General features: G+C 39.0%; 1 protein-coding gene across 2 annotated transcripts in view; it reads left to right on the top strand.

Moving 5' to 3' along the window:
* LOC102206512 (voltage-dependent calcium channel gamma-7 subunit-like) overlaps window positions 1-15,225 on the top strand; it is a 38,901-nt gene that overhangs the window by 11,497 nt on the left and 12,179 nt on the right. For both annotated transcript variants that reach the window (XM_005745191.1, XM_005745192.1), the window contains exons 2-4: window positions 5,892-6,087; window positions 8,305-8,391; window positions 11,918-12,058. In XM_005745191.1, coding sequence (XP_005745248.1) covers window positions 5,892-6,087; window positions 8,305-8,391; window positions 11,918-12,058 — 424 coding nt within the window. The remainder of the gene's footprint in view (window positions 1-5,891; window positions 6,088-8,304; window positions 8,392-11,917; window positions 12,059-15,225) is intronic.

The raw sequence follows: 15,225 nt of genomic DNA, 5'->3' as shown, positions 1-15,225 counted from the left end.
GTCGTGACTCTGAGTTTTATAACTTCACTTTGGGTTTCAGCTTGTTTACTTTCTGTTTTGTGACTCTTTATGGATTTAGTATATTCTGAGTTTCTTTTCTTGTTGTTTTGTTATATTTGACTTAAAGGTTGTTTCCTGTTAGTTCCCTCTTGTGTTCCCCGGTGTCCTAGTGTCATCAGCATGTGCTCTTTGTTTTTCCACGTTCCCCTGTCTAGTCCTTGTGTTCTCCCCTATGTCAAATTAACCCTTGTTCCCCATTCAGGTCTGTCTTCCTGTTTTTGTTTTTGTGGTAACTGTTATTTTCCTTGGCTTGTGTTGTGTTTACTTCCCTTTCCTCTATAGTTTCCAACCATGCGTTTCACCTTTAATTATCTCATGTGTATTTATCATCTGTGTTTCCCTCTGTTCTTTGGCATGTCCAGATGGTAGTGTCTTTCTTTGGTCTGTATTCCCACTGTTTTTACTTTGAATCAAGTTCCTGCTCTGCAAATGTTTCAGTTTTTGTTTGCTTTTGGACTACCAACAAAAAGGTTGTGTTTTTGTCTTTGAGACCTGTCACCTGCATTGAGCCCCTGATCCTGCTTGCCACACTGCCAAATCTGGTTTCAGAAGAGCAAGGTGAAAATGTCCAAAAGTGTCAATGTGGATATGTCTATATTTTAGATAGTCTGTAAGTTGCTACTCTTCTTCTCAGTAGGGATTGTAGTACTTAACAAATACAAAATAACCCGACTCACTACAAAAGTTAATTGTAGCTTACTAACAGCTGATCTGAGAAGTTTGTGGTTTAGTTCTGTAGTGAGATCAAATTTAGCATTTTTTAGTTAATCAGCGATAATTAACAGGCATCTGTCTCCATGTGACACACCCATATAGTCTAACCAATCTCATTAGCATTAGCTGATAACTTAGCATTTCATTTCTTAAACCAAATATGATGATGTCTAAATCAGAGAACATACAACTAAAGATGAGGTTTCAGAACCACGAACTAGTGGGTCATGTGACTGCTTTCATCGCTGATTTACAGTCTTTGAAAATTTACCACAAACTTCTAACATAAGTCAGTGCTGACAAACTAATTCCTCCAAATAAAGAAAAACAGTTTAGAGCACAGGTGTCGAACAGGAGGCCTCGAGGGCCGGTGTCCTGCAGGTTTTAGATGTGTCCTTGATCCAACACAGCTGATTTAAATGGCTAAATTACCTCCTCAACGTGTCTCGAAGTTCTCCAGAGGCCTGGTAATGAACTAATCATTTGATTCAGGTGTGTTGACCCAGGGTGTTATCTAAAGCCTCGAGGCCTGGTCTTCGACACCCCTGGTTTAGAGTGAAACAATTAAATGCCCAAAGAAGGCAAATAAATAAATTAAATTAAATAAAAAAAAAAACATGACAACTTCTTCATGTTTTTTTGCCTTTCAGTACAAACATTTCAGACACGTAGGTTAGTTAGGACAACTATCTACTCTGTAGTGCAATGCCACCAGTCTGAAAGTCATCAACAGAGAGTGAAAAAGGCTGAATGAAGTAATCTAAAAGCCCACAGAGTGAGACAGTTATCTGAGTACCGCAGGTACTCGACTGTGTCTCTTCTGGTCTAAGTGGTGGATGGATTTTTGTGTTTTGAGTCAGCAGCACTGAGCGCCTGATTGCCTCTCGTGTTGAGTCTGACATTTGCAGCACTAAGACTGATGCTTATTTACTTGAGCACCAATCACTTTTGTCTTTTTCAGAGGATGTGACTTTGGGAGGCAGTGACGTCTCTGAAAGTGTCCGTGACGTCTTACTCGACTGTGCAGAAAGGGCAAAGTCACTGTCCTCGCTTTGCTTTTCCTTTTTATAACAAGTCAAGGTATAACTCTGACTGTGCATGTGACTGCAGATTTTGTATGTTTGGAGTCATGTATTTATACTGAGTCCTTCTTCAAAATGCATGTGTTGCCTGAAAAATTAATGCAGGTTATACTCTCTACAGTTTGTTCAAATTTTAAAAAGACATAACCTTTTCATAAGCTTAGCTATTTGAGATCTTTGGTCCTTGGCTGAGTTCTTAAAGCTAAAGCTAAACTAGTTTTTATTAAAGTCAGGCATTGATACTCCCCAGAAATTCTGCTTCTGTGCACATCCTCATGTCTCCTGTTCGTTTGCAATCTCCTACACGTGTGCACTCGCACGTACACCATCATATACTTAGTGCCATCATCTTCGCAGGAGGTTTCTGTTGATGGATGTTTTACCATATCAAATATTTGTAATGGGTGAGTTATGCTTGGGTGAGCGACTCTTCTCTGACACTGCTGAATGTGCTCTGCACCGTCTTACTTGAGCGATGATGTCACGCCTCACTCTTCCTCTTGCTTCCTTTCGCTTCAATTCTGATCTTGTCTCCTGACTTAATTTTGTTCTTGGCTGGTCTCTTATCGGCTTCTCTCTCTTAAGCCTCACCTCATAAACAGCATCGTAAAAGTCAGTGTACCTCCTTTAGCGCCCTGTTTTCACTGTTATTTATTAATAGTAATGCATGAAAACCATTCAATGTAACCATAAATATCCTCTTCAAAAAGAGCAATGTCTGCCTTTTATATAAATTAAAATGTTTTTGAAAATGGAGACGACTTTTGTTGTGAGACCTACAGCAGTAAAGCTGCTGCGTTTCTGCAGACTCTTCACAGTGAGTTCACGGAGTTCAGCAGGTTGACTTGTGTTCTGTGTTTGATGGTAAAATCTAAAATTAATTGAATAACTTTGTCATTGTTATCTTTTTTTTAAAAGCCCCATCACACCTTTAAAAGATTGGTCCAAAAATAATGCAGATACTTTTCAAAGTAAAAGGCTTAATTTCGGCGATACACTATTATGTGTTGCTTCAGAGAACATGTTCACAAGTTTTGTTGTTTGAAACTTGTGAACATGTTTAAAGAAAGGTACAAAATAACATGTGACTGAACTTACATGATATGTGGAGACAGGAAACATTTCTAAATTTGTCTTATGTTATTTCTACAGCATTATAAAGACCAGCTGCAAAATGTGTCTTTGGATATCATGGACAGTTGACAGAGATGGCAAATCCTGTTAGACTTCCCTTATATACGTATATGATGCTATATGTATAATGTCCATATATCTATATGTGTGTGATGTAAATATGTCTACCTTCTGTGTCCACTGACCCCTTCACACAGTGAACAAGGGAACACAGTGAGGTTGTGCCCTTCCTCAAACTAGCAGTTGTCTTGACTTGAACCCTCAACAAAGGAAAACAGAAGTTCCACTGAGCCCGACGCTTTTAGGCCTCCACAAAATACAGAGACCTTACCTTTGTTCCACTCCCCCACCATATTACAGGGACCTACTCAAAGTAAATCCTTCACAAAAATCTTTCACTTTGCCTTGTGAAGCGTTTTTGTGTTAGACCTGTCTTATATACATGATGCTATTTGTGTAATATATGATGTCATTGTTAGTTTGAGGAAGTGCAGAGCCCCACTGTGTTCCCTTGTTCACTGTGTGCAGGGGTTTGTAGACAGAAAGGAGAATACTGAAAATGTTCTGTGGAAAGATAAACATCAGAAGTGGATGATCATACCTGCTCTAACAGGTGTGCTCGTCTCTCTTCTCCTTCATATCACGTATTTCCATAATAAATGTCTCCTGAGAGATTATTTCATCTCCTGGATGACTGCTTCTCATTTTCTCTACATGAGGAAAAAACTGGTTTTACAAGATTTCCAAAACACAAAGACAAGAAGGAAAAAATAGGTGATTCTAATATTGATCTTATCATAAATCAGTGCTTTTTACATGTGTTGTCACTGAGGATCAGGAGCTCAAACTGTGCATACATTCGTATTTTGTATCAGAGCTGATGCCATTTTGTTTGTCATGAGTAAAGACCATGGCAATTATCGAACTGCATTAACATGATTCAGCCTCAGCTTTAATTAATGGTTCCCACTGTACACCGCTGAAGGTGAACTGGACTGCAGGTGGCCTGCCAATTAGTATAAATTTATGCATGCTCGTAGCAGAGACAGTTGCATTATTTCTCTAATTTATGTCCGTGTAAAAGTAGCTCACAGCTGAAAATTGAAAGCCGGTTTTCGAGCATGTTCGCTGCCTCAGTCCTCAGCATGTTGAATGTGACCTCCATTTTGACTGGATGTATGAAGCCCTGTCGTGTTTGTGTGTACATGAGACCAGGATGTTTTTCAGCTTGTCAACAGTTGAAGTGATACATGGCAGAGGCAGCGTTTCTGCCACCTAGTGAGTGCCAACCTGCAATGCATGCGCATGCAATGCAGGAACCTGACACACCGAACACGAGAAGAAGCTGATCAGCCAGTCACAGTGTGAGCTTTGCCAAAATCATTTTGGCTACTTACTGATCCTCAGCAGCATCCAGAAGATTGAAAAACAAAACAAAACTGTGACCAGACCACAATTTTAACTATTAGTGAAAATTATTTATTATTTACCAAAGCTTTGCAGCTTCCATATTTTTTCTTTTATTTGTTAATGTTCTTTTCCATTCTTAACTGTGTATATATGCAAAGAATTAACTTTGAGATATTCTGATTATTGAATGAATTGACTTTGAAGAGAACAAATTCTTGACACAGCCTTTCGTTCTCAAACAAACAGGACCTCAGTTACTGTAGGATCAAAGTCATCACTGTTCTCCCTCTCACTCGTCAAATGATGTTTTGTTTCTCCCTTGCAGGAGATGACTTGTTAACACCTCAATAAACTTTTCTTCATTTGCTTTCTGTCATTTTTTGCTGAACTCAAAATATTTCTGAGCATAATTTGTCACATTGTTGTCTTTCCTTAACTTTTTTTCCTTTCTTGTTTTAAATTTTCAGGTCCGCTTTTCAATCTTTGCAAATTTTACAGTCTTTAAAGCATGCTACCTCCATACATACACACACACACACACACATATATATATATATATATGTGTGTGTATATATATATGTGTATATATATGTATATATATTACAAAATCATCTTAAATATCTAAAAATTTCAGGATTGGTATACACATTGCTATTTTACTTCAACAATGTGTCTTCTTTCAGAGGGACGGACGGAAAATATCCAAAATGTACATATGTACATATAAGTGTTGGACATTTATAATAAGACAGCTATTTCTGATTTATGGAGACATACAAAAAGACATTATAGCTCTTAAAATATTTGACTTTAATATGAATTTAAAAGGCTCAAAATTTCAAGGTCTAGTTTTGAAAATGAGGGATTTTATCACATATTTAGAGAGAAGGTGTGCATTTGTGTATTTAAGGATCCAGCTTCATAAAATGAAAAATATTTGCTGAATTGCTGCTTGATATAAGCAGTTAACCTGAATGTTATACTGCCTTTCAACAAGAAAGTGGTTTATTTTTTCTTAGGTTGTCCATGCACATATTTCATAGCTGAGGTCAGTGAAACTCAAGACAGGTTGTGTGTCCTCGTCATCTCTTCTTTTCCACATTTTTTTTAACTGACACCACAGAAATCAATAGATAATGCTGTACTGTGTCAGGGCCACCACCAAGGGGGTGTCCACACCCCCAGATTCCCTGCCCCCCAGCAAGACTGTTCTTTTTGGTAATACTATTTATAAACGTGAGCACAAGAGAGAGGAAAACACCCTACAATGAGTTGAAACATTAATTCTAATTTTTTTGTGCCGCCCCACTATTTGTAGGCCCTCCCGCCCCCGATCTGTGGTATAGCTCTTTTTTTCCCCTCATTGATTAATTTGTTTAATCCAGCAAATTAATTCACTGTTTTCTCCTCCTTGTCTTCCTGCATGCTGATCCCTGCTGTATTTATCACAAGCAACACTGATCACCGTGATTTTATCTCCTTTCTCCTCAGATGAGTTCATTCAGTACGAGGGCGCTGACACTTCTCTCGTCGGTTTTTGGGGCCTGTGGTTTGCTGTTGGTGGGCGTCGCTGTGTCGACAGACTACTGGCTGCTGATGGAGGAGGGAATCGTCCTGCAGCAGAACCAGACCACTGAGGTCAAAATGGCGCTGCACTCTGGCCTCTGGAGGGTCTGCTTTGTGGCTGGTTGGTAACAGTTCCACAGTATAAAATTAATTATATTTACATAAACTCAGTTTAGTTATATTTTAAGTCAACTGGTAATTATAAAGATAATTTGATGCCATTAATTTCAGTTGTTTATACATTTATTCTGCTATCCCACAGCAAAGTTCTTTTTTTGCCATGAATATACTTATTCTTCAAAAATCAGACACATTATTAAACAAAACAATTTGTATAGATGTGCATGTACAGCAGGCTACCCATTTTTTAATAGTCCTGCTCGCCTTCTTTCATATTTATTTTATTGCATATTTATTTTATTTGTCAAAGTGTGGCTTTTGATCGGCGTTTCAATATATACATATAACAGTGAAAAACATATGGCAGCAATTCATGAAACGTGCAACCGAAAGGGAGAGCCTTATCTTTGCCATTCAGTCTAAGGCTCGCAGCTGGTACAGTTAAAGTTCACCTCGTCTGAGGGACTAACATTATTGAATTTTCTCTCTTAATCCACTCTTTTTGCAAAAAAAAAAAATCAGTCTTAAAATAAACGCTGAGCACTGCATCTGTTCCACACTGCTTCCATAGACAGTTATGAATCGAAGTGAAACAGTTAAAATATATTGATTTCATGTTGCACAATGTTTACAATGAATTAACTTTTTTCTTGGCACACTGGTTCAAAAAATTTTGCTCTGTCACATTTGTTGTGTTCAAGGCTTAAACAATGCATGACAGCTGCTAATGAAAACAGCATTAGCAGCCGTGCACATGGTAACCTTCATGTGCAACAAGGACCCGTGTCCTGACTGACTGCAGAGGAACAGAAACTGAGTTAGACTACCTTTATCCCTTTCTCTCCAGACAAATGCTGGTACCCAATGTGGAGCATCAAAAAAAGAGGGCAGGAGAATAAATACACGTATATGTGTGTTGATAGCAGGGATAAAAGCTGAGGATTGTTATTTGATGCCAGAAAGCCGTGACACATTTTCCAGACATCTTTACCATAAATTGATGCAAAAATGTTCATTAAAAAATTCACCATAATGCAGGAATTTCTCTGGTAGATACTGAGACCCACCACAAGGTCAGTGGCTTCTAAGTTGGAGCCAATGACATCAGTGGCTATTGGCGGGGCTTCACTGTGAGGTGCTGCAGCCCACAGATTTTTCCATTTTTCCATAAGCTGTATAATACTCAGTCAGGAACAGAAGTATTAGAGACGTTTTGAGTGCCCTGAGTGTCCTGAAACATCACAAATATTTAACTTGGGCATATTATGGGCATTAAACTCGTAAATAAGATCCAAACATGACATCAGCTGTTGGATGATGCCTAGCTAAAGACTATGCCCAAATCTAACTTCTTAAAATAGGTACAATATTTATTATGATTGGGAGAAAAAGTCACCTGTGGCAGAATTTGGCTTTGTTAGATAATTGTTTTTGAACCGAATGATAAAAAAAGGTATTTTCACTCGTACACGCAAACAAACACCAGCAGGCAGGACACCGAAACACAAATAGCTGTCCTTATTGCAGTAGCTGTCTCTGTCTTTCGGGTCATGATGGTGTTGCTCTGGGGAGGTGGCCATGTTTGTGTTTCCCTGTTGTCTGACGCCTGGTACAAAAGGTCAGAGGAGGGAAAACGCCAGTGGCATTTGGAAGAGAGTGTGTGGGTGAGAGAGGGAGGGGAGCTATCACATTTGTCTGCAGATTTGTGCATCGTTTTCTGTTATGTTTTTGTATACATACAGATGTCAGGTTTGCGTGTTGTGTATTGCATGTGTGTGTCTGTGGCTACAGTTTGAGGTTAATCGTTGTGTCTGCATTCAGCTCCTCTCCCTCTCTGCTCAGACCTTGTTTTCTCCCGAACCTCCTGACCTCCATCTGTCTCTGCCTCTAATTCACTTTTTCTCTCCTTTCCATTCTCTGCCTCCCTGTTTCTGTTTTTTTAAACTCATTTCTTTTGAGATGCCTCGCTTCTCTTTCACCTCTCATTTTATTTGTCCTTTCTAAATCTCTTTGTCTCCACTGTCGCTCTGTCTCAGTCTGGCTGTCTGCCCTTTCTCTGGGTTTTTATAACCTCTTTGTTTGTTTATACTGGTTTTATTTCTGCATGCGCATAATCCCCCGACTGTTTGCCACCCAAACAAGTCCAACCGTGCTACCCGCTTGTGGCTTTCCTTTTTCTCGTCTTTCTTTCTTTTTCACGTTTTTCTTTCCCCCCCAGGGTCCGAGAAGGGCAGATGTGTGGCATCGGAATACTTCACAGAGCCAGAGATAGAGATCACGACAGAAAACACAGCCAACATACTCAGTAAGTCACTTTCATACACACACAGACTCTTATATTTATTTGAAATTTCAAAGTTTCTACCTTCTTTTAAATCTGCAACTAGAGAAATAGTCTCTCGTAGGAAGACAGACCAGACTCACCACCATTTCTGTCTTTACATCTGTTTCACATCAGTCTATTATTACAGTTGTTTGCTGATTTGTCTTCTCAGTGCTAAATAGAGCTGTGACTCTATGAGTCACTCAACAACTGACACACAAAATACATGCATACATATCTTTTGTTGACTTAAATATTCCTTACACGTGGTTTTTGTGATGCCTTGTGTGGGTCTGTAACATAAGAACAAAGGAAAGAGGAGAGCGTTGCATGGCTCTGATGACTGATCTGACAGGTGCTCTCTGGTGGTTCAGGTAGAAATAAAAAAAAAACACTTGTTACTGGAAGATATTATGTGGGGCAATTATGAAAATGTCTTTGATTAAACAGAATAGTTAATTACCATTAAAACATTAAAACACTTCTCCTAAAGACAGAACACCTATTTGTGCAACATATGGAGTATATATGTCTGGAAGAAAATGTTTATACATGTGATATACAGATCAGAAGGTCAGAAGTTGTTTCTAAAGGCTTACATGTTGCTTACAGTTCAGGGTATACGTGAAGTTTAATACAGTTTTTTGTTTTATGTGTTTGGTTTTGCTACATTAGATCATTGCATGTCTCCACCACTGCCCCACTTTCAAGAGATTTATATAACAATAATATTACAATTTATTCATGTCACATTTCAAACGTTGGTTACAAAGTGCTTTACAAAACGCAAAAGAGTTGATACCCGGGGTGACAACCCCACGATGTGTTTAATAAACAGAGTTAAAACAGCAACAACAAATACAAATGTTAAAATAGAAAAGTTAAATAAACACTGAATAATACAACAATAAATAAATTAATAAATTACTTAATATAAATTATTTATAGTAAAAGAGATTTCTAATGTCAATGGATGTTTTTTTCCTGGTTAAATACGATTAAAACAGAGCCAGGGCAATGACCAGCTTCTCTGCCAGGTCACTTCGACTTTGGGTTTCAGTCATTACGCAGGACTATACACAGAACTGTGGGACCGTTTTGGAGAGGAGGTGAGGTTAGCACACTCCCTGTCTGGATAAAGACTTCAAAACTTGATGGTTTCAAACAGAAAGTGCCTTCTTTAATGAGCTGATGGAACGGTTAGACCAGTCTGACCTGAGAAACAAAGGCAGTGGCTCAAGTCGTGAGGCCTGAGTAAAACTGTAATGGATGCAGAAGGGAGGCCATGTAAATGTAACTAATATCAATTTGATATCAAATGTGTATAGCCAGTGTGGCCTTGTAAAAATGGGATGTGGGATGCAATGTGGTCCTGTCTCTTTGAATTTGTTAAAACTCTGGCAGCTGAATTTTCAACAAGCTGGAGGCAGGAGATGGTCTTTTAACTCAGGCTTGTGTACAGAGTATTACAATAGTCCAAAAGTAATGAGAGTATTAAAAATGAAAATTTTTACACGATTTCTTAGTTGGAGGAACCATGGCTGTCCTACATTACTGGTGTATAGGTGTAACCTGTGTTAGCTCTGTATCTAATATCACCCAAATACTGAAAATTCACATTTCACTCATGATTTTTCTTCTACTCTCAGACATAAGATGCACAGCTTTCAGGTTTGGCTTATAAGTTTTCCCTTCCTTCAAATATCTGTTCCATGTAGGTTACTGATGTCTAAGAAATGGAAGCATCTGGTGCAAGATCTAATGAAAACAGTCTAGTCCATTTCAGCAGAAAGAAGATTGGTGCACTCTTTAGTTTATGTTTGGTGGCACAGCTGAGCATTAGGCTGTGGACAAACTGCACTGATTCAGATGCCACTGATGAGCAAGTGCCAAACCATTTCCTCGTGTGCTAACAAATGCTCCAGGCATGTCTGCATGTTTGCTAACATGATTTTTGTTAACTCAAACTTTTTGTAGGAATTCATAAATTAAGCCAATTATGCCAGATTTGTTTTAAAATCAAATGTTGCTAACCAAATAACCTATGAAGCAACATTTTTATTTGAAAAAAAAAAAGATAAACTATTTCAGAGTTCACCATTTCTTTTTTTCCTTTTGTCTTTGAGCTGTTTTAATGATTCAAGATGTTGACACTATGAACTAGCCCTCTGCATTTTGCTCTTTGAAGTAAAGCACACACTCAGTGTTGTTAAAGACACCAGGGGGAAGACGTGTGCGCCGCTTAATGCTAGATAAATGTCCTCAGGTACATGCACAAGTCATAACACTGCAGCAGCTCTGTCGGAGAGGTTACTGAATAAATCATAGACCTTACTCAACGTAACACTGAGCGAGCTCCAGCAGACTTCTGGTTCCTATGCTTACTTGAAGATTTCTGACAACACAAAAAGACAAAGTGTTATCTTAACTGTTCAGTACAGTAGAAGTAATTCTTGTTCTTGTAAATAAAAGGGGATACACAGTCTCATCCTAATGAACTGGCTCTCCTATGTTGTGTCTCCAGTAGGTATCAGTCTTAATACCCCTCACTGCATTGCATTGCATTGCATACATAATGTTGTTCAGCTTGTGTTTAGTTGTTTTGTCCTTGAGATTAACTAGTTTTGGCCTGGCTCTGCTCAACCGGGATGTTGTGCATGAGAAAAATTCTTTGCACGTCTTTACTTCACACCTTCATTCATGTGACCCTTGGTGACTCACGTGGTGACGTCGTGTGTAGACATCTCTCAGGACCACCTGCAAGGTGACAACGCCACAATGAGTTTAGTAACTGGAACTCGCCATCAGTTTTTAGAACTGGCAAAGCTTTTCATATGAGAGGTGACACAACTTCATGATCGTAAAAGAAGGTCCATTTGCCTCCAACTCAAGTGCTTACGAGTACCGTGAAGTAGATGACTAAGAACTTACACAGACCAACCACAATAAAGCTGAGGCTATATAAAATAAAAGGCAATTGGAAATAATATTACATACAACAACCAGTATGATGTTAAATGTAGTTATCTGGCTCTTAATGGTTTGATAGTTTTATGGTGAAATGGTGTGCTACAGTATGCTACACCTGTGTGGTTACAGTGGTCATTGGGGCAGATTTTCCACTTTTCCCACGACTAAAGAAAACACAGACTTTGTAAAAAAAAAATAGATGTAACAACATGATAAACCTTAAATCATTTAAAATACACAAAACAACCCAAACACAAAGTCAGAACGTTGTTATTATGTGCAGCAACATGACATTAGACATTTTTGGGCTTTAGAGAAATATTCTGCACAGTATGAAAAAAATCCACTTTATCGACTTCATGTGTCGTAGTTAATTTGCTCCAAGCTTTATTTTTAATTCAGGAAATAATTTGGTAACATTTTAAATTATTCTTGATTAATGTGACCATTTCTGAAGGCTTAAACTTTTATGAGTTTTCCTCATTTTTATTCGTATCACACACTCATTCTACTAATCCTCCTTCCTTTTTTTCTTCAGAAATGGTCCGGACTGCCACTCCCTTCCCCATGGTCTCCCTGCTCTTTGTCTTCACCGCCTTTGTAATCAGCAATATCGGGCACATTCGGCCGCAGCGCACCATCCTCGCCTTCGTTTCTGGTATATTCTTCATTCTGTCAGGTAAAGTTAATCTGAACCGAAAGTGTGAGTGGGATAAATAAAATCTCCTCAGCCTGTGCACACTAACTGTTGTTTACTCATGGAAACAATCAAAACCTCACAGAACTCATGGAACAACTGCACACAACTACACTTGTCTTGTCACAGTTTGTTTCCTGATTTTCCAATTATTCTGCTGTTTTTTTCGGTCATTGCAGAGCTGCCTCGGAGACAAACATAAGCGCACAGCTGTCGTAAAATCTGTGGACGGAGGGTCTGCAGAGAGAAAACACATTCTCTGGTTATACAAGAAACACAAAATCAAATGTTCTCATTGTATTGATGCCAAAAAATAAAAGTGAGCTCCATCAAATTAATGGAACATATGCACATCCTGAGGACATTTCAGCCGCCAGGCACTCTCAGGGGTTTATGATCAGGTGATTAAATCCAACTGTGAACTCTCATCAGCTGCTTGCAGGTCAGTCTCTCCTTGCCTCGCTTTAAATTGCAGGCTTTACAGTCCGTGATGGTGGAAGATTTAAAGCTCATCGCAGTGCTACAGATAAAAAGGCTTTAGCAAAAGCTTTGTAGTCTATTAGGGATTATAGTGGTTGAGGTTATAGTTTCTATAATAGCATTTTTAACTTATTGTCCTTAGAGTTAGTTGGATTGTAGTTAGAAATCTCTTCTCTTTCTTGTTGTGCTGTAGCATAACAGTTGTGAACACCTAAGCCTTGAAGGTGTCAAACTCCTCTTTCACCTGTCTGCTTAGATAAGATGTTAAATAGCAACCAGGCAGCAGAAGAGAAGTGCACTTGTTAAAAGTCAACATTCCTAAAGGTTAATAAAAGAGATGGTTCGGTGGATGAAGATTCACTCTGCAGCTCTTCTAAGCGTTTCCCAGCTGACAGCTTGTCAGGCCATACCTTGTTCTTGCTGCTGGCTGAACAGTGAATGGGGCTTAATTCCAAATAATTGCTCTCCGCTGGAGGAGCTACAGGGCAGCAGTGATTTGAGGTCTTGCTGTGGGCTTTTGGTAAAAACTTTCAACATAAGTCAAGCCATCTGGAAAGTAGCTTTAGTACATTTTGACGTTTCAATCAGAAATTCAGTAATGAGAAGGTTGGTTTTATTCGGGATGACACATTTGGGGTCTGAGCCAAAACTCTCCCATTATCTCACTGCAGTAAGTGGACTGGACATCAACTTCCAGTCGAATTCTATCCCAGTGGAAAGTTACTAGGTGTAACTGTTTTGTGTGGTCACACTTGGTGACCCGTATGGTGCTTTTAAAAAACGAGATTTACTTTATCTGTAACACTCACCCAAATTATATTATGCGGCTTAAAGTGTGCAGACAACCCTGACTAGATATATTTGGCCCGGAGGGATTTATCATGGGCTCATCTCCAGCAAAACATAGAGTTTTAAACAGCAGTGTGTCTCCAACATTTCTGAATGTATTTCAACATGACAGTGCCTTTTATCATGCCGCCAAAGAAGAGGTTTTCCCTATTTTTGTGCAGAGGAACCTGCACAAAGACCCGACTTAAAGCTCATCTTCCTTTGGGATGTTAACTGCGAGCCAGGGCCCTTTACCTCTTGTCAGTCCTGGAGCTCACTAATGCCTCTTTCAACTAAAGTGGAGCAAATCCTTGCAGCCAACCAAAGAGAAATTGTCATAGTGACAACTTAATGTCCACAGCTTTGGAGAGACATGTTCACCAATGGAAATGGATTCAATGGTAGTTGTTTACATATCTTTCTAAGGTGGTAACATACTTTATACCCAGAGACTGTATTGTGCTGCAGCAGCATCAATGAAAATGGGTTATGAAAGAGATTTGTCTTTGGACTCTTTGACCACGTTTTATTTTACTGGCTCAACAACACCTAAAAACCCAATTCAGCAATAATAGGTAATAATCTCTCTTTGTTGACTCAGGTTTGTTGCTTCAGTCTCTGTGCACAGAAACGCACATTAAATGTGTTGTTTCACTTCTTTAAAAAAAAACCAAAAGGAGCGACTGCCTGCTTCAGTCAGACGTTATCAGAGGCGATAGCAGGCAAAAGTCAAGACAGATACTGCAAAATAGCCAAGAGAGCATCTGTCAGAAAACTGTGAAATAAAAGGAGCATATGCACTCGGTGCACTCTCAGTGCTGCTGTTTATGTCTAATGTGACAGCTGCACATTAGAGCCCTGCAAATGTAAAATTGGTACATTAAACATCTGTGCATTCAGTTCAGATCCTGTCCCGCAGCCGGATAATGTGGAAAGCACACTAGTGTTTGTTCCAGCAGACTTGTAAATTCCTGTGACTGACACATTTTCCTTTGTGATTTTAGTTTTCCTTTACCAGTTAATCTATATCTCACTTAGAGCATCTTGTAAAAGACTGAGTGAGAATGTGACATTGATTTTAAATTTGCTGTAAACTCGTAAAATACTGCAGACCAAGTTATTTGCTTGTATGGTGACCTAAAGAGTAATGACAGTAAAAATAAAACCACCTTTGTTAGACTAAAATCTCACTTTAACATGCACATGCAAGTACCGCTATGAATATCTGTAAGTGATTTACGCTGATCAGTGGTCAGTATTCCTAATGTGTTAAAACAAACCACTGAGAAAACAGGTAGGAGTAAAAATTCAATCTATTAAAAACAAATGTGGATCAACAGTATGAAAAACAGAGCTGCTTTGTCCGAGGGTCCAGCAGGATTTTGTTTTAATGAGCTTAGTGTCTCAGTTGTGCTTTAAGAGTCAGTGTAGCCAACAAGGTGACATCACCTCCTCGTGTCGCTGCAGGAAGGCCGGGTGACGTTTTTGCTCAGTTTCCTCGGATGGTCTATAGTTGCTGAGATTTCGTTTTGCTTGAAGTCACTCTCTCTCTTACTATGAGCCGATAAGATGACATCACCTTCCTGTTTCTCTTTCCTTTTTTATTATTTCGTGCATGAGGGAGCTTTACCTCGCAGATGCCAGCTTAGCATGGTGGAGTGCTGACTGGACACATGATGTCATAGGAATGTCGCCAAGCCAAGGAGAAACACATTTATGCATCGACACGAGTCAAACACACAAATCTGTGCATGAAACACATATTACCAAACACCAAATATGTGTATGCACACATGATAGAATTTGCATTAATACGCATTGTTTTTTCTGTTTTTATATAT

The sequence above is a fragment of the Pundamilia nyererei genome, unplaced genomic scaffold (genome assembly GCF_000239375.1).
Source record: "Pundamilia nyererei isolate P.nyererei 1_Seehausen unplaced genomic scaffold, PunNye1.0 scaffold00155, whole genome shotgun sequence".
Lineage (NCBI taxonomy): Eukaryota > Metazoa > Chordata > Actinopteri > Cichliformes > Cichlidae > Pundamilia > Pundamilia nyererei.
This window is presented reverse-complemented; position numbering and strand designations above follow the sequence as displayed.